Below are 23,818 nucleotides of genomic sequence, written 5' to 3' on the forward strand. Positions count from 1 at the left end.
AACCTACTGGTAAAAAATCTAGCAGCTCGCCTTTGAACTGCTTCAATGTCTTCCTTTGATCCCAGACACTCAAGCAATACTCAAGAATAGATTGCACCAGTGTCCTATTTGCAGTCTCCTTTAAAGGTGAACCACTCTTTCCCAAAATTCTCCCAATAAACTGAAATCAACCTTTCGCCTTCCCTACCACAGTTCTCACATGCTCGTTCCATCTCACATCCCTTAGCAACATTATGCCCAAATATTTAAACAACTTGACTCTGTCAAGCAGGACACTACTAATACTGTATCTAGGTTTGATATTCCTACTCATTCGCAATTATTTACATTTTTCCACATGTAGGGCTAGCTGCCATTCATCACATCAACTGGAAATTTTGTCTAAGTCCTCCTGTATCTTCGTACAATTACTCAACTTTGACACTGTGGCATCATCAGTAAACAGCAGCAGATTGCTGCCCACCCTGTCTGCCAAATCATCTACATATATAGAGAACAACAGTGGTCCTATCACACTTCCCTGGGGCACTCCTGATAATGCCTTGACTCTGATGAACACTTGCTGTCAAGGACAACACACTTCGGAAATCTAGAAATATGAAATCTGCCTGTTGCCCTACATCCATAGGTCGCAGCATATCATGTGAGAAAAGGGCAAGCTGAGTTTTGCACAAGCGATGCTTTCTAAAATCATGCTGATTCATGGACGTAAGCTTCTCAGTCTCAAAAAAATTTATTATATTTGAACTCAGAATACATTCAAGAATTCTGCAGCAAACAGAAGTTAGGGAAATTGATTGGTAATTTTTACCCTTCTGATATTTTGGTGTCACCTGCACATTTTTCCAGTCACCTGGGACTTTGTGCTGGGTGAGAGATTAACGATAAATGCAAGCCAAGTATGGGGCCAGTGCCATAGAATACTCTTTGTAAAATCGAACTGGGATTCCATCCAGACATGGTGATTTATGTACTTTTAAATCTTTCAGCTGTTTCTCTACTACTAACTTTCGTGTGTCATCTTTTGATCCGAGAGTTCAGCAGCCTCAGCATCCTTAGCGTCCTCTGAATTTCATTATTAAAGAATGGTGGGTCTCTTCCATCCATTACCCACTTACTAGGCACATAACTCTTCAGACCACGATCTACAGTCTGCTTAAACCTTCCCATAATTCCTTTACATCCATCTTACTGGAATTAAGCGATGCCAATTCACTGTCTAAGTGAACTGCTTATCTGCTCTATGTAGCAGAAACATTCTCCTAGCCTTATTGACTGATTTATTAACTTTCGTAATCATAGTTGTTATAATGACATCATCATCGATAATCCCCATTTCTGTACTGACATTATCAATAAGGTCTGGCCTATTTGTAACTACAGAGTCTAAGATATTTCCATTGTGTGTGGGATGCCGAGCTGTCGGCTCAAGATAGTTCCCAGAAAACACATTCATAACTATTTCGTTTGACTGTCTGTCTGTACCCTCCCTCTCCTCCCTGCACCACAATGAATACATAGACATCTCGGTCTACACTCGGTAGTTTAAAGTTGCCTCCAACTAGTATTGCATGATCTGGGTATTCACATGCTATTGACCATAGATGTCCTTCAAATGACTCTAGAACTTTCAAAGCAGAATTGGGTGGGCGGTAAAAACATCCAACAATTGATCTGGTTTCACCTACACCTGATATTGCGTTCAGGTAACTTCACTGTCACACTCCACTTCAACCTCATTAGAGACATTATTTTTGTCAACAGCAATGAACACTCCCCCTCCAAAGGTCTCTAATCTCTCTTTCCAATATATGTTCCATGACTCGCTAAATATCTTGGAGCTTTTCACTTTGGGTCTCAGCCAACTCTCAGTCCTAAGAATAGTTTGAGTGCGAGAACTTTCCTGGAGGGCAGTAAACTCGGTAACTTTATTACGAATACTTCAATAGCTTACCGATAATATTATAACAGTTGAAGTGTCTTATTATGAAAACTGTTTGACTTCCCTTGCTGGATATTGATTGGTGATTGTTCATTAGAGCACCTCAAACTACTGCCTTGCCTAAAAACACTCGTGTACTCCACAAGTACTCTGCTACCCAAGTATTTGCTTTCTTTCTTTGTGTAGTGCACCCCTGACCTATCAGGGGGAGTCCTACAGATCCCCACAGAGTAACACTGGTCTAGAAATCTGCAGCCAAGACCATCACAGAGTTGACAAAGCAGTTGAGACCTTCCACTCGTCTCCAAACCAAAGGACCTCGATAAACTCTGGCAACAATGCTGCAAATTGCAAGCTCTGCTGGCATCCCACGCACATGGCCAGCAGTCTTAACCACCTCTGCCAGCCACATGTACGAACTGAGTATTGTCTCAGAATCCATGCAACAGGCGTCATTGGTACTGACGTGAGCCACATCTTGCAGACAAGTGTAGCCCGCACGCTTGATAGCCGCAGGCAAGACCTCCTCCGCGTCTCGGATGAGGCACCCCAGCAAATGTACCGCGTGCACATTGGCTTTCTTTCCAGCCCTGAATGCTATCTCCATAACGCGCCTACCATTGGAGCTTTCAGTAACTAGTAAACCCCTCCTCCTGTGTGCCTGCTCGGACCCTTCTGAAGGAGCGGCCACCTGTTCATTCACAGGGTGAATGGGTGAGGCATGAGGACCAAACTATTAAAAAAAAAGTTGAAATCATTGTTGTAAACAATTCACCTGATAGCTTATGTACAGTGTCAAGAGCTAACGTGGTGATCACACAGTATGAAGTAATGTTCTTTCTGGTATGCCATAGTTTCATACATATATAGGCTGTTGCCACCTTTCCTGTCAATCTAAACTTATTGAGTTATCAGTGTGTTTTTACCATCAAACTGGGTAGTTTGGCTTGAACAATGTATCTGCAGTTGCCAAGATTGATGGCTGAATGGTATGTGTCACTTGGAACAGAGCTGGCTTCCTCTATAGGATCTCACTGTTCATACAATCCATTTGACAGTTTTAAGTCTCACTCATTACAATGAAAATATGGATGATTATTTTTATGTTTGTGCTAAAACCATTTTGTTACAACAACACATTAGACTCTCCAAAGGAATAGATAGAGAGACAAACTTTGATAAGAATAGAGCAGTACAGTCGTCCCAGGTTAAGGAGAAATCTGCTTTTGGAATATTTTAAGCAAAACTAGTCCATAGCACAAGCTGTAATACCAAAGAGCAATCTAAGAGAAAATAAGACACTAGTGGAGATCTCATTAATGGCTTAGCGAGAAGTTATAGACAACACTCATGGTAAATACAGCACTGAGTGTATGCTGGAGAGCTAGCCTCTTTAAGCACAGGCAACTGGCAGACCTGCTGCCCTCCAGACTCGACAGGGGCAACACTTGTCTGAATTTGCATAATTGTGGGTGTATAGTTGTGAGCTGCGTATTGGTGCGGGGTAAGGATGTTAAAATTGTATCTCTAATTAATAGCACGGCTTATGAAGCCAGTTGGCCTATGACAGTCTGAAGTATTAGTACTAAAACAAGGTTGTGCATGTCATCAAGCAAGTTTTGAGTTTTATTATGAGCTAGAGTATTGGCCCTTACGTGATCTATATGTGACTGACAAGTGACAGTAGGTTTGAACCATCTACCATGTTACTACGAAATATGGCCTTTGAGCTGTTGGAGGAACTGAAAATTGTGACAGTCAATATAAATGTTGTAAATGGGTCTTATAACTGTTTTGTTGTTGATGGGTTACCAACCCCATATTCCTATCCTCTCCTGCAGTCGATTTATAACAATGGCTCATGGCACCTCGTGAGACATACCCATCTCTGGCTGTGTTGGCCACCATCTAGGGCAATGTTGGCTAATGCAACCTATGGTGACTGCATTGCTAGAAGTGTTGTTGATGTGTTATATCTGAGTTATTGAGTTATGGCTTTGGTCACAACTAGTGGAGCAGGCAAGTAATGTGGAATACTTATAACTGACTAAGAATATTAATGAAGGACTGCCATAGTTAATCCTTCCTGGATAACACTCTATTGCACGTTATACGTTTATGATACTCTATGCATTATTTGTCTGTGATGGAATTAGCTGGTCAGTAGTACCCATCCAGGAGGCAGTGTTCAGAGCACAGAGTTCACTTTGTGAGTTATAACGAGTTTCTATTAACAAGAAGAAACTTATCTTTTTATTTACTGTATACATTCCAGTCTAAAATATTAAATTTCTTGGGTATTTGTGTTTCTAGTGGCCACAATTTAATGTTTTAACTACTGTGTAGTGTATATTTCTGCCATTTGTTTTGCATCAGGTGTTCATTTCATCTCAGTAGACAGTAACAACTGTAGAACTTGTTGGTCGGTCAGCAGCTCCTGTATAGGCAGCAGCACTTTCAGAGCGTAGTGTTTCGTTTGTGAGTTCCACTTTTTACTTACAGATTATTCTATAGTTCCTCTGCCTTTAGGATGGATAGAGACTGTGATTGCAGTGTTTAGATGTGAACTAAGTTGGTGAACCTTTGCTCGCAGCTGCAGGTGGTGCTGGCTTCAGTTATGCAGCTCGAGGCTGTTGCCTCTGGGCTTCTCTGTGGGGGCTGGACATGGGGATGCAAGGTACGTCCAGCACATCCCGTGTGTCCCTGAATCAGTCCACTACTGTGACTTTCCCAGGTTCTGCTCACGTTGAGAATGACCCTTCACCTGTGGTCAACTGGGAATTTCAAGGTTTGGCAGGTAGCGAAAGATTTTCGGGGGAAGGGGGTTATGGAAGGGCCTCTCTGGTTCATCTGACGAACAGGTTTTGGGTGCTGTCAATGGCTGACAAAGCTCCTGAGCCAGATGTAGGCACTTGCCGTGTTCCAGAGGAAGCTTCTCGGCATGCAAGATCTGGGCATTCACACAGGGCAGGTTTACATGTAGTTGAGCACTCCAGTGTCAGCCACGTAATGGGGCCACTTAGGGATATGGCTGCCAAGAAAGGGGAGAAATTCATTGTGCACTCTGTGTGCATACCCAAAGGAGTCATCCCAAATGTGGAACAAGTGCTTCCAGATTCCATGAGGAGCACAGGCTGTAACCAGCTGCAGGTGGTATCTCACGTTCGTATTAACAGTGTGTGTCACTTCGGGTCAGAAGAGATTCGCTCTGGTTTCAGGTAGGTAGTTGAAGTGATGAAGACGGTCAGTCTTGCTTTTGAGATGAAAGCAGAGCTCACAATTTACAGAAACATTGACAGGACCAACTATGTGGACTTCTGGTACAGAGCCGAGTGGATGGTGCAGATCAGAGGCTCATATGATTTTGCAACTGTGTAGGTTGCAGATTTCTCGATTTGCACCATAGAATGGTGGTATTTCTGATTCTGCTTAATAGGTCAGGTGTCCACAACACACAGGAGGCGGCAGCTACATGGGTAGTGGGAGCTATTTGGAGTGGACTGGGTGGTTTTTTTTTTTTTTATATGATAGGGTCGTGGGAAAGTGCAGAAAGGGCTTTAGTTTCAAAGGGTACAGGGAAAAGAGCATAGATGTAGCAACAATCAGTATTGTAGTTGCTAACTGTTGTAGCTGTGTTGGAAAAGAACCAGAGCTCCAAGCATTAATAGAAAGCACTGAAGCTCAAATCATTACCGGGACTGAAAGCCAGTTAAAGGTGGAAATAAGTTCAGCCAAAATTTTTACAAAGGACCTAACAGTGTTTAGGAATTTAGGCAGCAGCAACCAGCCAAGACAGACACAGTAACAGGGAAGTAACCAATTTTGTGATTTTTACAAGTTCCTAACCAGGAGCAAATAGTATAGTATCATCTGTGTGCTTTAATAGTGTAGTTTCTTGAGTTTCTGCATGTTAATTTAATATCTAATAGCCAAAATTCTCGCATTTTTGTTTGCGTTGGAAAGTAAACCAGTTTTGTGACAAATTACAAGTTCCTAATCGGGGAATATTATTTAGTTTCACCTGAGTGCAACGGTAGTTAGGTTTTTGAATCTCTGTGTATTAACCTAATTTATTAGACACAGTTTCTGCATTTTTGTCTCCACCTACGGTAGAGTTCTGCAGCATGTGCCGATAGTCCGTTTATCTGGGTAGTTTAGTTTTCCATGGTCTTTAGTATGGACAGGGACTGTGATTGTTGTGTGTGGATGCAAGTCAAGTTTGTGACTCTTCACTCTCAGCTGCAGGCTTTGATGGCTTCATTTACACTGATTGAAGTTGCAGTGGATGGGCACTACTGTTGTGGTCCAGCCGTGGGGATCCAACGAACGTCCAGCTCATCCGAGTCCTCCGATCAGTCCTCACCAGTGGCCAGCCCAGTTACTGCTCATACTGAGATTGACCACACACTTGTGATCAAGTGGGAGATTGCCCTGGGGCAAAGTAGGTGGCGAAAGACTTCCCAGGAGGCCGCTCATAAGGCCTCCCTGGTTAGTCTGACAAACAGGTTGTGTGTGCTGTCTGTGGCTGACACTGTCGCTCAGCCAGATGCTGTCGCCTGCCGTGTTTCAGAGGAAACCTCTCAGCCTGCAAGATCCGGCCAATGACAGAGGGTGGGATTATTGATATTTGGGAACTCCAACATTAGGCGCATTATAGGGCCCTTTTTGGACATGGCTGCCAAGAAGGGGAAGGTGGAGTCATTCCAGACCTGGAACAGGTTCTTGCGGATGCCATGAAGAGCACAGGATGCAGCCAGCTGTAGGTGGTGGCTCACATTGATACCAATTATGTGTGTCACTTTGGAGCAGCTAACAGAAGTGGTAAAGGCTGCCAGTCTTGCTTGCAAGATGAAAGCAGAGCTGATCATTTGCAACATAGTCAACAGGACCGATTGCAGACCTCTAGTTTAGAGCCAAGTGGAGGGTCTGAATCAGAGGCTCAGGTGACCGTGTAGGCTGTAGATTCCTCAACTTGCGCCATGGGAGAGTTGGATTTCGTGTCCCGCTGAATAGGTAAGGAGTCCACTATACGTAGGGGACAGCTACACAAGTAGCAGGGACTGTGTGGCATGGACTTGGTGGTTTTTAATGTTAAAGGGTCTCGGGAAAACACAAAAACGGCTTAAGTTACAAAGGGTGCAGGCAAAACACAGGAAGAACATAGTTACAGGAACCATCAGTATAACAGCTGTAAATTGTCGTAGCTGTATTGGGGAAAGTGCCAGAGCTCCATGCCCTAATAGAAAGCACTGATGCTCAAATTGTTATAGGCACTGAAAGGTGGCTAAAGCCAGAGATAAGCTCAGCCGAAATTTTTGCGAAGAACTTAATGGTATTCTGAAAGGATAGGCGAAACACGGTTGGCGATGGCGTGTTTGTTGCAGTTATAAGTAGTTTATCTTGTCGCGAAATTGAAGTAGATAGTTCCTGTGAGTTGGTATGGGCAGAGGTCATTGTTGGCATCCAGAATAAAATAATAAATGGATCCTTTTACTGACCTCCCAATTCAGATGGTGCAATTTCTGAAAGGTTGAAAGAAAACTTAAGTTAGATTTCAAACACATACCCAGCTCAAACAATTATAGTTGGTAGTGACTTTTATTTATCCTCAATATGTTGGCAAAAACACATATTTAATTCCAGAGGTATGCATGAAACACCATCTGAAATTGTGCTACACGCATTCTCTGAAAATTATTTCGAGCAGTTAGTTCATGAGCCCATGCGAATAGTAAACAGTTGTGGGGACACACTTGACCTCTTAGCAACAAATAATCCTGAGCCAATAACAAGCATCAAAAAATACAGGGATTAGTGAACACAGGGTTGTCATAGCTAGATTGAATATTGTAACCCCCAAGTCCTCCAAAAATAAACAAAAAATATGCCTATTCAAAAAAGCAGATAAAAATTCACTTGCACCTTCATGAAAGACAATTTCCACTCCTTCCAAATTAACAATAAAAGTGTTGACCAGATGTGGTTTGAATTCAAAGAAATAGTATCAATAGCAATTGAGAGATTTATACCAAATGAATTAACAAACAATGGAGCTGATCCTCTTTGGTGCAAAATGGGTTGGAACACTGTTGCAGAAACAGCATTAAAAAAAACATGCCAAATTTAAACAGAGGCATAATCTCCAAGACTGGCGATCTTGTATAGAAGCTCAAAATTTAGCACAGACTTCAATGTGAGATGCTTATAATAGTTTCCACAGTGAAACTTTGTCTTGAAACCTGGCAGAAAATCCAAGGAGATTCTGGTCATACATAAAGTGTGCTAGTGGTGGCAAGACACAATCAGTGCCTTCTCTGCGCAATTGCAATACTATTGAAGACAGTGCTGCCAAAGCAGAGTTACTAAATACAGCCTTCCGAAATGCCTTCACAAAAGAAGATGAAATAAGTATTCCAGAATTCGAATCAAGAACAGCTGCCAACATGAGATTAGGTTCCTTTCATAGTATGCTGATGCAATAGCTCCTTACTTAACATCATATACAACCATTCGCTCAACAAAAGATCCCTGCCCAAACATTGGAAAGTTGCACAGGTCACACCAACATTCAAGAAAGGTATTAGGAGTAATCCACTAAATTACAGGCCCATATCATTAACGTCGATATGCAGCAGGATTTTGGAACATGTATTATGCTTGAACATTATGAATTACCTCAAAGAAAAGAATCTATTGACACACAGTCAACACGGATTTAGAAAACACTGTTCTTGTGAAACACAACCAGCTCTTTACTCGCATGAAGTGCTGAGTACTATTGACGAGGGATTTGAAATTGGTTCCTTATTTCAGGATTTCCAGAAGGCTTTTGACACTGTACGACATACGCGGCTTGTAGTAAATGGAATATCGTCTCAGTTATGTGACTGGATTCGTGATTTCCTGCGAGAGAGGTCACAGTTCATAGTAATTGACGGAAAGTCATCGAGTAAAACTGAAGTGATTTCTGGCATTCCCCAAGTTAGTGTTATAGGCCCTGTTCCTTATCAGTGTAAATAATTTGGGAGACAATCTGAGCAGTCGTCTTAGGTTGTTTGCAGATGATGCTGTCATTTATCAACTAGTAAAGTCATCAGAAGATCAAAACAAATTGCAAAACAATTTAGAAACTATATCTGTGTGGTGCAAAAATTGGCAGTTGATCCTAAATAACGAAAAATGTGAGGTCATCCACTTGAGCGCTAAAAGGAAGCCAGTTAACTTTGGTTACACAATAAACCAGTCAAATCTAAAGGTCATAAATTCAGCTAATTACCTAGCAATTACAAATATGATCAACTTCAACTGGAAGAAACACATAGAAAATGTTATCAGGAAGGCTAACCAAACTGTGTTTTATTGGCAGGACACTTAGAAAATGTAACACATCTTCTAAGGAGACTGCCTACACTACGCTTGTCCATCGTCTTTTAGAATACTGCTGCGCGGTGTGGATCCTTCCCAGATAGGATTGACAGAGTACATCGAAAAAGTTCAGAGAAGGGCAGCATGTTTTATATTACCATGAAATAATACAGGATTTGGGATGGACATCATTAACACTAGAACAGCAAAAGGGGTCAAAATGACCCCTATCATACACTTTTCGTTCATTGTCATATCCAGTTTATTTACTTCGTTAATCAAATTGTATTACTTTTTCTAATTTTTTCTCTTCTTTCTGAAGATGTATTAAGAAACGAAAGCGTTGGTATGTTGATAGAGACACTAACAAACACAAACACAAAATTCAAGCTTTTGCAACCCACGGTTGCTTCATCAGGAAAGAGGTTAGGAGAGGGAAAGACGAAAAGGTGTGTTTTAAGGGAGATGGTAAGGAGTCATCCCAATCCTGGGAGCGGAAAGACTTACCTTAGGGGGAAAAAGGGTCAGGTATACTCTTGCACACACACACACACACACACATATATATCCATCCGCACATATACAGACACAAGCAAACATATGTAAAGGCCACCTTTTTCCCCCTAAGGTAAGTCTTTCTGCTCCCGGGATTGGGATGACTCCTTACCCTCTCCCTTAAAACCCACATCCTTTCATCTTTTCCTCTCCTTCCCTCTTTCCTGATGAATCAACCGTGGGTTGCGAAAGCTTGAATTTTGTGTGTGTGTGTTTGTGTTTGTTAGTGTCTCTATCAACATACCAGCGCTTTCGTTTTGTAAGCTACTCATCTTTGTTTTTAGATATATTTTTCCCACGTGGAATGTTTCCCTCTATTATATTGAAGATATATTAGTATTTACAAAATATTTTAATTTTCTTCACCATTTCATTCAGTCTATGTAGAACGGCAGAAGGGATCAATTTGACCCCGCTGTAATTTCTCTTCTGAGTACAAGTAAATTATCCAACAATACAGTAGCAACAGTGAGCAGTAACACAGAGTAGTTGCTCCTCATTTTTGCAACTTGGCAGGTGTACATTCCAGTCCGCTATAGCTTATGTTGTGTCACTCAGGCAGTCTTTGTCCGTGAGACATGTTTTCGAACATGTATCGTCAGCATGGACTTTCTGAAGAAGTGGTGTTACATCTTTTAGAGTTTCAAAGCTGAATCAGAAATTGACTTCACTGAAGATATGATGCTTAAAAACCTGACACAAGTGAAGATGAAGACATTGTGAATGAGGGGCAATTAATGGAAGAGGATTCAGATGCTGATACATGTCAATTATCACCTCTTTCATCACATCAGATACAGTTGGAAGCAAGTGCTAAGATGATTTTAAGGGACAGAACCATGTGGGAGATTGGAAATTATTCATCTTCTGGAAGGCGGTCAGCTGTGAATGTTCTGAAGGAGAGAGGAGGTCCAACTGCTTATGCTTGCCACCAAGTAGACAGTTCTGTCATCAGTGCCTTCTCTCTTATTTTTGATGAAGCAATGCTGCATCTTATGAAGAAATACACAGAATCAAATACTCAAAAAGTACTCAAAAACAATGAATGGACTGTATCACCTGAGGAACTGGAGAAACTGATAGCCATCACGTATGTTCAGGATGTACTTGGGCATGAAAGGTATGTTTGTGGATGATCTCTGGTCGCACTCTTGGGGCCTGATTTTATCAAGGAAATTATGCCAAGGGACAGATTTCAGGAGTTTCTCAGATTTCTCCGTTTTGATGAAAAATCAACCTGGGCTGAACACCTTTCAGCCAACAAATACGCTCTTGTACCTGAAATTTGGGGAAAGTTAATTGAAAACAGTATTCGCTCTTACCGCCCTGGAGAAAATTTAACCTTTGATCAGCAACTGTTACCGAGCAAAGCAAGATGCAGGTTTACTCAATTCATGTCCAACAAATCAGATAAATATGATCTCAAATTCTGGTCGGCTGTTGATGTAATGACAAAGTATGTATGTGATGCTGTCCCATACAACAGCAAAGAGGACACACATAGAGAGAAACAACCGCTTGCATCTCGTGGAGCCATTTGTATATCAAGGAAGAAATGTAACCACTGATAACTTCTTTATGTCTCTTCAACTTGCTAAAAAACTCAAAGAAAAGAAAACTTCATTAGTTGCTACAATGGAAAATGGAAATGAACGTTTGGCATCATTGGCCGGGAGGCCTCTTACGGGGCAGGTCCCGCCACCTTGGTGCAGGTCTTATTACATTTGACGCCACGTTGGGTGGCCTGCGCGCTGTATGGGAATGAAATGATGATGAAGACAACACAACACCCAATCCCTGAGTGGAGAAAATCCTCGACCCAGCCGGGAATTGAACCCGAGCTCCTTAGGACAGCAGTCCGTTACGCTGACATCAGCTATCGGGGCGGACAGTTGGTACAATGAACAAGATCTGCCATGAAATCCCCAATGAAGTAAGCCGAATGCTGAAATACACTCTACCACAATACTGCACAGTAGTGACAAAACAGACTGCAACTTGATTGTATACCAAGGAAAGAATAAAAATGTCATTCTTCTGAGTACGCTGCTTGTTGAAGTAGCAATAAGCGAGGAAGGAAAGAAAAAACCTGAAACCGTGATGTTCAACAATGCAACAAAGTACAGGGTGGACGTGGGTGATCGAATGACCCTTAAATATACTATGAAGGTTGCATGTAGGAGATGGCCAGTGCATGCCTTCTTCAACATACTGGACATGGTGATAATAAATGCATGAGTCATCTATAACATAGTAACGAACAAGAAAATGGAAAGGAAGAAGTTCATACTTCAACTGGCAAATGAACTCAGTGGAACGAAAGAGCAAGAACATCAGGCAAAGGAAGAGCATATGGGACTGAAATCACCTAGAAAGTGGAGGAAGTGCCAAATCAGCCTCTGCAAAGATGACAAGACCAGCAAAAACTATGTAAAGTGTCAAAAAGCCACATGCAGAAAATGTGCGCATAAAACAGAAATCACCTGTGCTAAGTGCGTCTAGCAGCTTCAAATGAGTTAAGTGGAAAGTAATACAGAGCTGTTTGTAAAGCATATGTGAGAGTAAAATGGACCAAATATACTAAATGTGTCTAGAAGGTTGTATGAATACTTAATAAATTAAAATCTATTGTTAAGAAACTTGTTAGCAGTAGCAACAATAAATTTGTATAAGACATTGTTGTTCAAATGAGTTAGAAATTATTATTTATAATTGTAAATAACTGTTGTGATTATTAGGAATAAAGTATGCATTAACAAACACTAAAAAAGTACTTGTTTAAGTCAAATATGAAAATATTTTATGTGCAGTCAAAAGATCCCTTTCCACCATTTTAGGAATGTCAGAAACTCTGCCGTTCTAGTGTTAAAACAAAGGCGTTTTTTGTTGTGGCGGTATCTTCTCATGAAATTCCAAACACCAACTTTCTCCTCCAAATGCAAAAATATTTTGTTGATGCTGACCTACACAGGGAGAAACGATCACCATGATAAAATAAGGGAAATGAGAGCTCGTACGGAAAGATATAGGTGTTAATTCTTTCCACGTGCTATACGAGATTGGAATAATAGAGAATTGTGAATACGGTTCAATGAACCCTCTGCCAGGCACTTAAATGTGACTTGCAGAGTATCCATGTAGATGTAGATGTAGAAATATAAATATAGTTGGTGGTGGTATCTCTGATCTCTGTTCTTGTTAGAAGTAGTTTACTTTGTAGTGAAATTGAAGTACATAGTACCTGTGAGTTATGATTAGAGTTTACACTCGACAACCAGAATAAAATAATAGTTGGTTCCTTTTACCAACCCCCCCCCCCCCCCCCCCCCCACCACCACCACCACCACCACCACCAACTCAGATGATAAAGTTGCTGAATAGTTCAAAGAAAACGCAAGTTTCATCACAAATAGGTATCTCATGCACACAATTATAGTCGGTGGTGATTTCAATCTACCTTCAGTTTGTTGGTCAAAATACGTATTAAAAACTGGTTGTAGGTATAAAACATTATCAGTAATTGTAGGTGTGAAACATCATCAGAAACTGACCAAATTGCTTTCTCCGAAAGTTATTTTGAGTAGTTAATTCAGGAGCCCACTCAAAGTGTAAATGGTTGCGAAAATGTACTTGATGTCTTAACAATAAATAATCCTGAGCAAATAGGGAGCATCATGATGCGTACCATGATTAATGACAACAAGATCGTTGTAGCAAGACTGACCACAACTACTTCCAAATCCACCAAAACTAAATGCAAAAAGTATCTATCTAAAAAAGCAGATAGAAATTCACTCAATGCCATCCTAAGAGAGAGCCTCCACTCCAACTAACTATGTAAATGTAGATGAAATAAGACTTAAGTTCAGAGAAAGAGTATCTGAGGCATTGAAAGATTTATACCAAATAAATTAGTAAAAGATTATGCTGATCCCTCATAGTACACGAAAAAGATGAGAACACAGTTGCAGAAGCAATTTTTAAAAGACCACAAAATCTCCAAGATTGGCAATTTTTACTGAAGCTGCAAACTTAGTGTGGACTTCAATGTTCGGCACTTTTAATAACTTCCAAAGTTAAACTCTGTCTCAAAATCTGACAGAAAATACAAAGACACTGTGGTTGTAGGTGAAGTACACCAGTGTTAAGAAACACTTAATCCCTTCACTGCACTTTGCTAGTGGTAATATTGCCGATAGCAGCACCACTAAAGTGGAGTTATTGAACACAGTTCTCAGAAATTCCTTCGACAAAGACAATGAAGTAAATATCCCAGAATTTAACTCGGAATAACTTTCAGCATGAGTAACTTAAAAGTAGGTATCCTTCGTGTAGCAAAGCAGCTTAAGGCATTCAGTAAAGTCAAGTCTTCCTGTCCAGACAGGATATCAGTAAGGTTCCTTTCAGAGTATGCTGATGCAATAGACCCTTACTTAGCAACAATATACAGGCGCTCACTCAAAAAAATGATCTGTGCCTAAAGACTAGAACACTCCATGGGTCACACCAAAGCTCAAGAAAGGAAATAGGAGTAATATGCTGAATTACAGACCCATATTACTAACATTGATTAGTAGTAGGATTTTCGAACATTACGAATTACCTCAAAGGTAACAGTCTATTGACACACAGTCAGCACGGATTCGTAGTGAGTGCTATTGACATGTTTCTACATTTTCAGAAGACTTTAGACACCGTAGCGTCACAAGAGACTTTAAATAAAATTGTGCCCCTGTTGGGTGCAACTGGATTCTCTCAGGAAAGTTGCAGTACATAGTAGTTGATGAAAAATCATCAAGTAAAATAGAAGTGATATCCAGCATCCCCCAAGGAAGTGTTATAGGCCCTCTGCTGTTTTTAATGTACATAAATGGTTTAGGAGGTAATCTGAGTAACCCTCCTAGATACTTTGCAGATGATGCTGTCATTTACTGTCCAGTAAAGTCCTCAGAAGATCCAAACCAGTTGCAAAATGACTTAGATGTGAGATCTGAATGCTGTGAAAAATGGCAGTTATCTTTTGATATGGAAAAGTGTGAGGTCATTCACGAGTACAAAAAGAAATCTATTGAATTTTGATTGTATCATAAATCATGTAACTCTAAAGGCTGTCAATATTGTTACCGACCTACAAGGGAGAAATGATCATCATAATAAAGTAAGAGAAATCCTACTCCATACAGAAAGACTTAAGTTTTCATTTTTCCTATGTGCTGTTAGAGTGTGGAACAGTAGAGAAATAGTGTGAAGGTGGTTCGAAGAACCCTCTGTCAGGCACTTGTGTGAACTGCAGAGTAGTTATGTAGATGTAGAAATGTTACCCATTGCAGCTGGCACATTTAATATATGAGACAGAATGAATAAAAGTGGTAACTTATTGCCACTGTTGTTTGGCTTGTCTGTCAAGCACGCAGTCAACGAAGAGAGAAAATTTCAAGATAAAAGGGGGATCAGGCACCAGTTATGATTCAGAGATGACATAGTCCATCTGGCTAAGAGTAAGGAAGGCTTTGAAGAACTGTTGATTAAAATTGACAATTCACACCAGAATTTGGACAGAAGATAATAAAAACAAAGATTAAAATATAGATCAGGAGGAAGGAAAATAATTTGTTTAATAGCAAAGCAAGGGTAGACACAGTAATACTGAAAGATTACACACTATCTGATCAGAAGTATCCAGACACTTATTAGTGGGCATTAATACGAGATGTGTCCACTCTTCTCCTTTTGACGGTTTGAACCCTGTTGGGGTCACTTCCAGTGAGGTGTCTGAATAATAATAATAATAATAATAATAATAATTTTATTGTCATTCGGCCATTACAGCAATAGACAACGTCATATACATACTAAAATACAATTAATAGTTTGAAAGAAACAACAGGTTTCTTGTTAACATTATAGTATTATATTACAGTTGATAAATTCTCTTATGTCATAGAATGGCTGGAGGACTAGCCAGTCATGAATTGTTTGTTTGAATAATTGTTCAGGTAATTCTTGAACAGATTGAGGAAGATTATTAAATAATTTGCACCCCATGATTTCGTAGCTGGTGAGTGACTTTGACAATCTGTGGTAAGGAATATAGAGGCACCTATTCCTTCTTGTATTGTGGCTGTGTACATTTTCTCTGGTTTTTGTTTCTGGTAATTTCTTCTTCGTATAAATTAGAACATAGTATATGTACAAGTTTATAACAGTCATGATTTTCTGTTCACAGAACAATGGTTTACAGTGTGCCTTATATGCAGAACCAGTAATTATCCTAATAGCTTTTTTTTGCAGTATTAATATGTCATGTACACAGCTAGAGTTCCCCCACAAAATAATACCATATGTTATTATACTTTGAAAGTATGAAAAGTAGGATGTTCTAACATATTTTTCAGGAGCACAATCCATAACTTGCCTTAACAGGTAAATAACTCTTGACAATTTACCACTAATATATTGTACATGTTGACCCCAAGATAATTTATCATCAATGTATACCCCCAAAAATTTGACATAACTTGGATCATCTGACAGAAGCTTGCCTCTAAGACTACAGACCATCTGCTGTGTTTTGTTTTCATTCAGCAGGAATCCATTTGCCTTGAACCAATAGGATGCTTGGTCAATTGTCTTTGCTGCACAAGTTTTAAGGCTATTGAAATCCTCACTAGCTTGAAGAAATGTTGTATCATCTGCATACAACACAGTGGTGGACTTGATAAATGACGGCAGATCATTTATCATTATCAGGAACAAAAAGGGGCCCAGCACAGGCCCAGCAGAGGAATCGCAGCCCATTCTTCCTTTAGCCAAAACCAGACAAGATAGTGATGTTGTATGCTGGGGTTTAGAGTGAAGTCAAAGTTCTAACTTACCCCCAAGATGTTCCGTTGAGTTCTGGTTGGGACGCTAGGCAGACCAGTCCATTTGAGGAATGTTATTTTCCACAATCCGTTGTCTCAAAGATGCTACTTTGTGTCATTGTCTCACAGACGCTGCTTTATGACACGTGTGTTTGCGTACCGATCCAACCAGTCATTGCCTCAAACTGTTCGTCAACTGCAGGCAGTACACAATAAAATAAAATGTGTTTATGTTTCATTGCTTTTAGCATTTTTGTAAGTGCAATAAGGGCACCACTCCTTAACCAAGAAAAATATATCTCCATATTGTAACACCAACTTCTGCACACTTCACTTGAGTTCTCCTTACTCATATCCTTCGATTGGGTTACTACAGGGTATAAGGTGATATGTCACTCCAAATCACTTGCTTCTAGTCATCCATTGTCCAGTGGCATTGCTCTTTCCACTACATGAAACGTCACTTAGCTTTGATGAGTGAAGTGTTTGGCTTAAGAGGAGCTGATCATGATATCCCCTTGTTTTATTTCCTACACATAGTTGTTGTGCTAGCTGGACTGCTGGGAGCACTTTGGAACTCACGAGTCATCCTTCCACTGATTTCATACCATTTTTTACAACCACCTTGAGCAATGCTTGGCAGTCGTTGTCCATCAGTAAAAGATTGCATCAGGCCATTGACCCACAGAGTATTGTTATAGAAGTACGTGAGGTCTGCCTGATCTTGGTTTAGCCGTGTTTGTTTCTTTATGTTTCTGCTTCACAGTTGCTTCAACAGTCGAATGGGGCAGCTTTAGAAGTGCTGAAATGTCCGTATGGATTTGCTACTCAGGTGACATCTAGTGATCAGTCCACATTCAAAGTCAACTGAGCTCTCTTGACTGATCACCATGCTGTTACTGCTTCTCTACAAACAATACAATACTGCCCATCTCCTTTTTTCCTGCAGGTCCCCCTCTCAAGTCATCTAGTGATCAATTCCACTTAAAATACTGATTTCCAGAAACATTTGCTCAGATACTGTTTTATATAAGAAACATGACTGCTGAATATGCCTTAAGTAAGGTAAAGAGAAGCTACAGATTGGCACGAAAAAGAAAACTTTCTCATCAAAAGAGATCACATGGAAATTGAGGAAGGTGCTTCTGAAGCAATGAGTCTGGAATACAACATTGTATGAGAGGTAAATATGAATTGTTGGGAAATCAAGAAACAAGAAGTTGATGTTTTCAGTAGTGGATGTTAAGTGTACCATCCTTTGAACTAATCTTTGTGGCTTTTGGGTGTAATTCTGTTGTTTTTTATATTCAAAATGGTTAATGTTGTATCTAAATGCAGAATTATTATAGTTTGTAAAAGTTATGTACATCATTCACTTCAAGAAAATTATTATAAATATTCTGTTAATATGACAAGACTGCGCTAACCCTTATGTTTTTCCTTTTCTTTTTCTAGATGTTCGAAAGAGAATTGAAGAAGAAAGTTACAGATGTCATATTAACTTTTGAAAAACCAACATCTCTTTCATTACCAAGTGGAGAGAGGCTATCGGATTATTGGTCTCTTGTATGATTATCGGGTGTTCTGGACAGGGTGACTTTTGTGACATTGCCCGTGAGGACATGAAGTATATGTAATAGAACCTTGACATGCATTCCAAGATTTTTTTTGTCTTACACACAACAAATTTGAGATTGCTAATGCGTATTGCTAAAAACTTTGGCTGTACTTTGATCTGCTTTTGTATGCTTGTACATATAACTTGAGTAACAGATGTTCTGTATTGTATTAAAGCTTCTCATTCACTTACACTTGTGATTCCCATTTTCCTAGAGGATGATCACCAATCCATTGGTATTATTTTGTTAATGATTGTAAAATGTTAACTGAAATGATTTGATAATTTTCAGAGGTATATAGTTTTGCTATTACTCTAAAATTATAAGAACTGTACATGTGTTTATTTTAGAATTTTACTGGAGATATCAATAATATGTGGAACTGTGCCACTGATATGTTTGATGACAACTCATTGGCACTGAACTGACTAGTATTAAATGTACTATTGATATGTTAACCAAAAAACCACATATTTTAGACATGTGAAACTATTGCTTTGAGTTTAAAGTGTAAATGGAATAATGTGTAAAATATGTAATAAATTATGTAACATTTTATATATTATAAAAGCACAGAATTCCTGTAACACTGCACATAAAATTTGGTAAGCATTTAACTATTTTGCATCTGGGAGTAATAACAGCAAGGCACAAAAACTGAAATAAAATGTACATGTTAGAAGCCTTATAGTTGCATGACTTTGCAACCAATGTTTTAACATAAAGTAACCTGACAATGTCTCAGATCAGTCAGATGAAGAATGGTTACAGCATATAGATTTTGTAAGACTGTGATTTATACAGTTGGCTATCTTTAATATTTAGTTGAAGAGCGGTATAGTGCCAAGAGTAGTGGTTTGAGTATAAAGTGTTGGGTACGAAACTATGGATATTCCCTTCAGTTGTGTTGGACAACTACATGACCCATTTGTGGTTCCAAATGATGTTGTTGACATTAGCAGACTTAACCCTGTTAAGTTGTGTGGCAATAAGGTCAGATCCCTACTAAAATTCCAAATTTTACATAATAATCCATGTAAACCCTTCTTTGTTATTCACATGCTATGTACTAACTTTTTCTTGAACATGAAAGATGGTTCCTGTCACATAATATTCCCATTCCTCCTTTTCACCATTTTGTGGCTTGACTTCTAAGTGTGTCACCTTACATAGGGCCACAAAATCTCACCTTACATAGGGCCGTAAAACCTCAAGAAAAGCCTCCACAGTTCTGTTGTCACTTTGTCAATACATCCTACTCCATCATCGATAAATATATATCCATTAAGCTGCAGAAGCTATACAGTCTCTTTATGGTCCAATTCATTGACATATAGTAGGTGGGACAGGATGAAAGATGAGTCTGTGGTAACAATGCATACCAACAAAGAAACATAAATCAGTACTACAGAAACCAAGCTTGGGGCTGAGTCTTTAGTGTCATCCAAAATTCTTATATCATGGAGGAAATGAACATTAGTCCTAAGTCTCCATCATAAAGACTTAGATCTGAAGAACCCCTTGCAGGTTAGTTTCTTAGTTTTTCTAAAAATGAAAATATATTTGATTCTGATATGAACTGTAGGTCTTTATCAGGAATTAACGCACGGTACAAACCAAAAGGGACTGACAGTAGTTTCAACACTAAAACACAGTATATAAATACAGTTACCCAACACATGGACATGGAAACACACAAAAGTTGAAGCTGAGCAGTTAATTGCAGTGGGGCCAGTATTACACATGGAGCTCATTCAGGTGACACACAGTGCGCACAGGCAAACAAAACAGAAATTTTGAATCATGCAACTATATATTAAAAGAATGAAGTCAGTGTGATTCAGTGCTGAGAAAGATGAGATGACTATTTTACATTTAAAACGTTAGAATAAAGAAGATAAAACTGATAAGTCTTACAGGAATTTCTAGTAGAATGAAAATATTTTAGGATTAAAGGAGATGACTCACCAAAATGCAGAAGAATGGAGTTGTCAATAAGAACACACACAAGGAAGAAAACTAGCCTTTGAAGTTATCCTTTGATGAGCTAGAGTAAAATACACAAACTCCCCCCCACCCCGCACACACACACACACACACACACACACACACACACACACACACACACACACACACACACACACACACACACGATTGGGTGGGATGGGTAGAGGGAGAGGGTCTGGGAGAGGGTGGCTTGCAGCTTGGTGGAGGACACTGATTTGCTGGCTAGGAATGCAGGAAGGAATGGTGGCATAGGTATGTGGGCTGGCATGACTGTAGCGGCCTGTGGGGGAAGTTGCACATGCTGAAGGTGACGTGGGAATATGAATTTCGAGGGAGTGACAGGACAGAGGAAGGAAAAACTGTTGGGTGGAGAATGTGGGGCAATGGCCATTCATCCTGGTGGATAGCTAGGCAGCACCTTCCTGGACATTGACCTCCACCTCTGTGACAGCTCCATCCACAACTCTGTTCACATTAAATCCATGAACCAACTACAATGCCTACATTTTGACAGCTGCCATCCCACCCAGACCAAAAAATCCATCCCATACAGCCCATCCACCCGTGGACAATGATTTGCAGTGATGAGAACTCCCTTGCCACTATAGGGGAATACCTCTCAAAGCTAGCCCACAAACAGATTTCTCGTGCCATATCCTACACACCCCTAATCCTTCCACCACCACCCAAGAATCAGCTGCAAAGGAGTGCCCCCATCGCCCAATATCACTGTGGACTGTAACAATTGAATTATATCCTTCACCAGGAGTTTGATGATTTCTCATCCTGCCCTGAAATTAGGGACATCCTACCCAAGATCCTTCCTATCCATCCTAAAGTGGTGTTCCATCGTGCACCCAACCTACACATCATCCTAGTCTATCCCTATGCCACTCGCACTCCCAGCCTGTTGCCACAAGGATCATATCCCTGTGGCGGACCAAGTTGGAAGGCCTGCCCGATCCACTCACCCAGCACCTCCTACTTCAGTTGTGTCAGAGTTCTATCCTACCCCATCAGAGGCTGGCCACCTGTGAAAGCAGCCAAGTCATATACCATCTCTACTGCAAAGGGTTTGTGTTGGTATGGCTCCCAGGCAGCTGTCCACCAGCATGAATGGCCATCACCATTCAATTGCCAAGAACAAAGTCAACCACTCAATGGCACAACTTGCAGCTGAGCACAATATGCTCAATTTCAGTGGCTGCTTCACAACCTGAGCTATCTGGCTCCTCCCTTCACCACTAGCCTCTCTGAACTACACAGATGGGGATTATCCTTGCATCTCATCCTGGCATCTCATCCTGGCTTCGATCTCGGGAAACCCACTGTGTCTGCGCCCCCCACCCAACAGTTTCCTCTTCCTCTGTCCTGTCCCCCCACCCATTTCACATCCGCATATCATCTTCAGAGTGTGCCACTTCCCACTGGCTGCTACAGTCATGCTAGCCCATATACGTGCAACCCCTCCCTCCTGCATTCCTAGTGGGAAAACCGGCTGCCTCTCTCCGTGGCACTAGCCACCCACCACAGTCCATCTCTCTGCCTCCCTCTCCCTCCACCCAACCCACCCAACACTACACCCACTACGACAGCTCACCAGCCTCAAAATAGCATTGGTACTGATAGTCTAGCTGACACCATACAGGGGCATAGACATGCGTGTGTTTGTGTATTTTACTCTAGCTCATCAAAGGATAACTCCGAAAGCTAGCAAGTTTCTTTCTTCTGGGTGTACTTATCAACAACTCCACACTTTGCTTCTGTTTTTTGATGAGTGGTCTCCTTCGAGAGTGCCCATACCTGGGGCAAGAAAGGGGCATGCTCCCTCCTCCCAACCCCAGCTCTCAGGGAAAGGAACAAAATATAGTATAAGCAGGTATTTTTCTTTTGAGAAAATGATTTAAATGTCGAAATAACACAGATTTTTTAACAGGGTCAGAACTGGAACTTTTTATAGTTGGTTGTAAGTCACCACTCGTCTTGCAAAATATTAAATATACTCCATACCCCTCTCCCCTCCCCTGGTCTTGGTCGTGCCTACAAACTATCATATGGGCACTCTTGATCTCTTTTAATTCTAAAGTATCTATAAAGATGAAACTGAACTATTCATAATATAGTGTAAAATGAACCAGATAAAACAAACCAGAATGCCTGTATTATCTTTCAGTGCAGAAATATTGTAAGTCCATTTAATTATATTATTAGGATGCAGTGTATTGAAATGGTGATATTGTTGATATATGAGTATTTAGAATTGTTTTTATAATTGTAAATAACTAAAATGCATTGCAAAGTGTGAAAGCTATTTGTATAAAGAGAATACATGCTTTTTAGCTGATCCAGCTCACTTTAGTTGCATTTTCCATGGTTTGTCCCAAATGATCCTAGGCAAATGTTATGCTCTGAAGGATTATGGCCAACTGTGTCCACTTTTATTACACATTTGTGAAATGATGTAAATTGTTACACTTCATTTTCCAATATTATTGTCACTATTATTGGTGCTATTTTCATTCTTACAATTTATAGTTCCATGTTTTACAATTTTGTTTTGTTTTCTTTCAGTATTTTCTGTGTATATTATATTGTATCATATTAAATGCTCTAACATGGATGCCCAATTGCATAAATAATGAAATAAAGTCTGATAACTATTTGAGTACAATGTAAATTCTCTCTTCTTCTATGTAAATAAAACTAAATGATGGTATCAACAAATTATAATCTTTTTTAAATTTTAATTTTGGTCTGAGCAGCTCTTTACAAATGAGTTACAATAAATTAAGGGAGGAAACATGTTCTTATAGAACTATATTCAGAGACTGGACAGAATAATATAAATACTTATGTGAAAACTCATATCTGAAATTTGTTTTTTTGATTTCCTAATCCAATAACAATGCAGGATTTTGTCTTCCCCTTTTATTATAACATCTCAAAAAGTGTTCTGAGCCACACGGTAGCGTTCAGCTGATCTGCTGTGATATTACACACTTCCAAATATTGCATATTGTTGACACCTGTTAGTTGTGCAACTTAAGGTATCCTGAGCTATTGTTTCTCTAGTGACATGACAGAACTTGAAATTCATTAGAAATGTGATCAGAAAAAAGCTCAATAGTCAGCTATAGTTAGGCTTGGATAGGGACTGGAGGATATTAAAAAGGATAGTTAATTTTCATGAGAAGATCAATACCCTGAGATTGATTTCTGAGTTTAATATCTAACTAGAAAGTAAAGTATCCCATAGTTCAAAATAAGAAGGTGCCCAGGTAGCACTGAGCAAAGGAAGTTGATATTTACAAAAAAGCAAACAAAAGAAAACATGGACAACAGAAAACAAAAAGAAACATGAGAGATCATCCTGATCCAATACAATAACTTGTCACTCATTCAGTATAGCTCCAGGAAGGTGCGAGATCAGAATCAGTTGCAGTCACAATTGGTGGTTGTACTAGCAT

General features: G+C 39.9%; 1 protein-coding gene across 2 annotated transcripts in view; it reads left to right on the forward strand.

Moving 5' to 3' along the window:
* LOC126413612 (nucleolar complex protein 4 homolog A) overlaps nucleotides 1-23,011 on the forward strand; it is a 146,794-nt gene extending 123,783 nt beyond the window's left edge. The window contains exons 10-11 of one of the 2 annotated variants that reach the window (XM_050083278.1): nucleotides 4,536-4,619; nucleotides 18,181-23,011. In XM_050083278.1, the coding sequence (XP_049939235.1) occupies nucleotides 4,536-4,619; nucleotides 18,181-18,297 (201 nt within the window). In that variant the 3' untranslated portion in view covers nucleotides 18,298-23,011. The remainder of the gene's footprint in view (nucleotides 1-4,535; nucleotides 4,620-18,180) is intronic. The other variant, XM_050083279.1, reaches the window with a different exon arrangement.
* Nucleotides 23,012-23,818: the final 807 nt, after the last annotated feature.

The sequence above is a fragment of the Schistocerca serialis genome, chromosome 1, assembly GCF_023864345.2.
Source record: "Schistocerca serialis cubense isolate TAMUIC-IGC-003099 chromosome 1, iqSchSeri2.2, whole genome shotgun sequence".
NCBI classification, from domain to species: Eukaryota; Metazoa; Arthropoda; class Insecta; order Orthoptera; family Acrididae; genus Schistocerca; species Schistocerca serialis.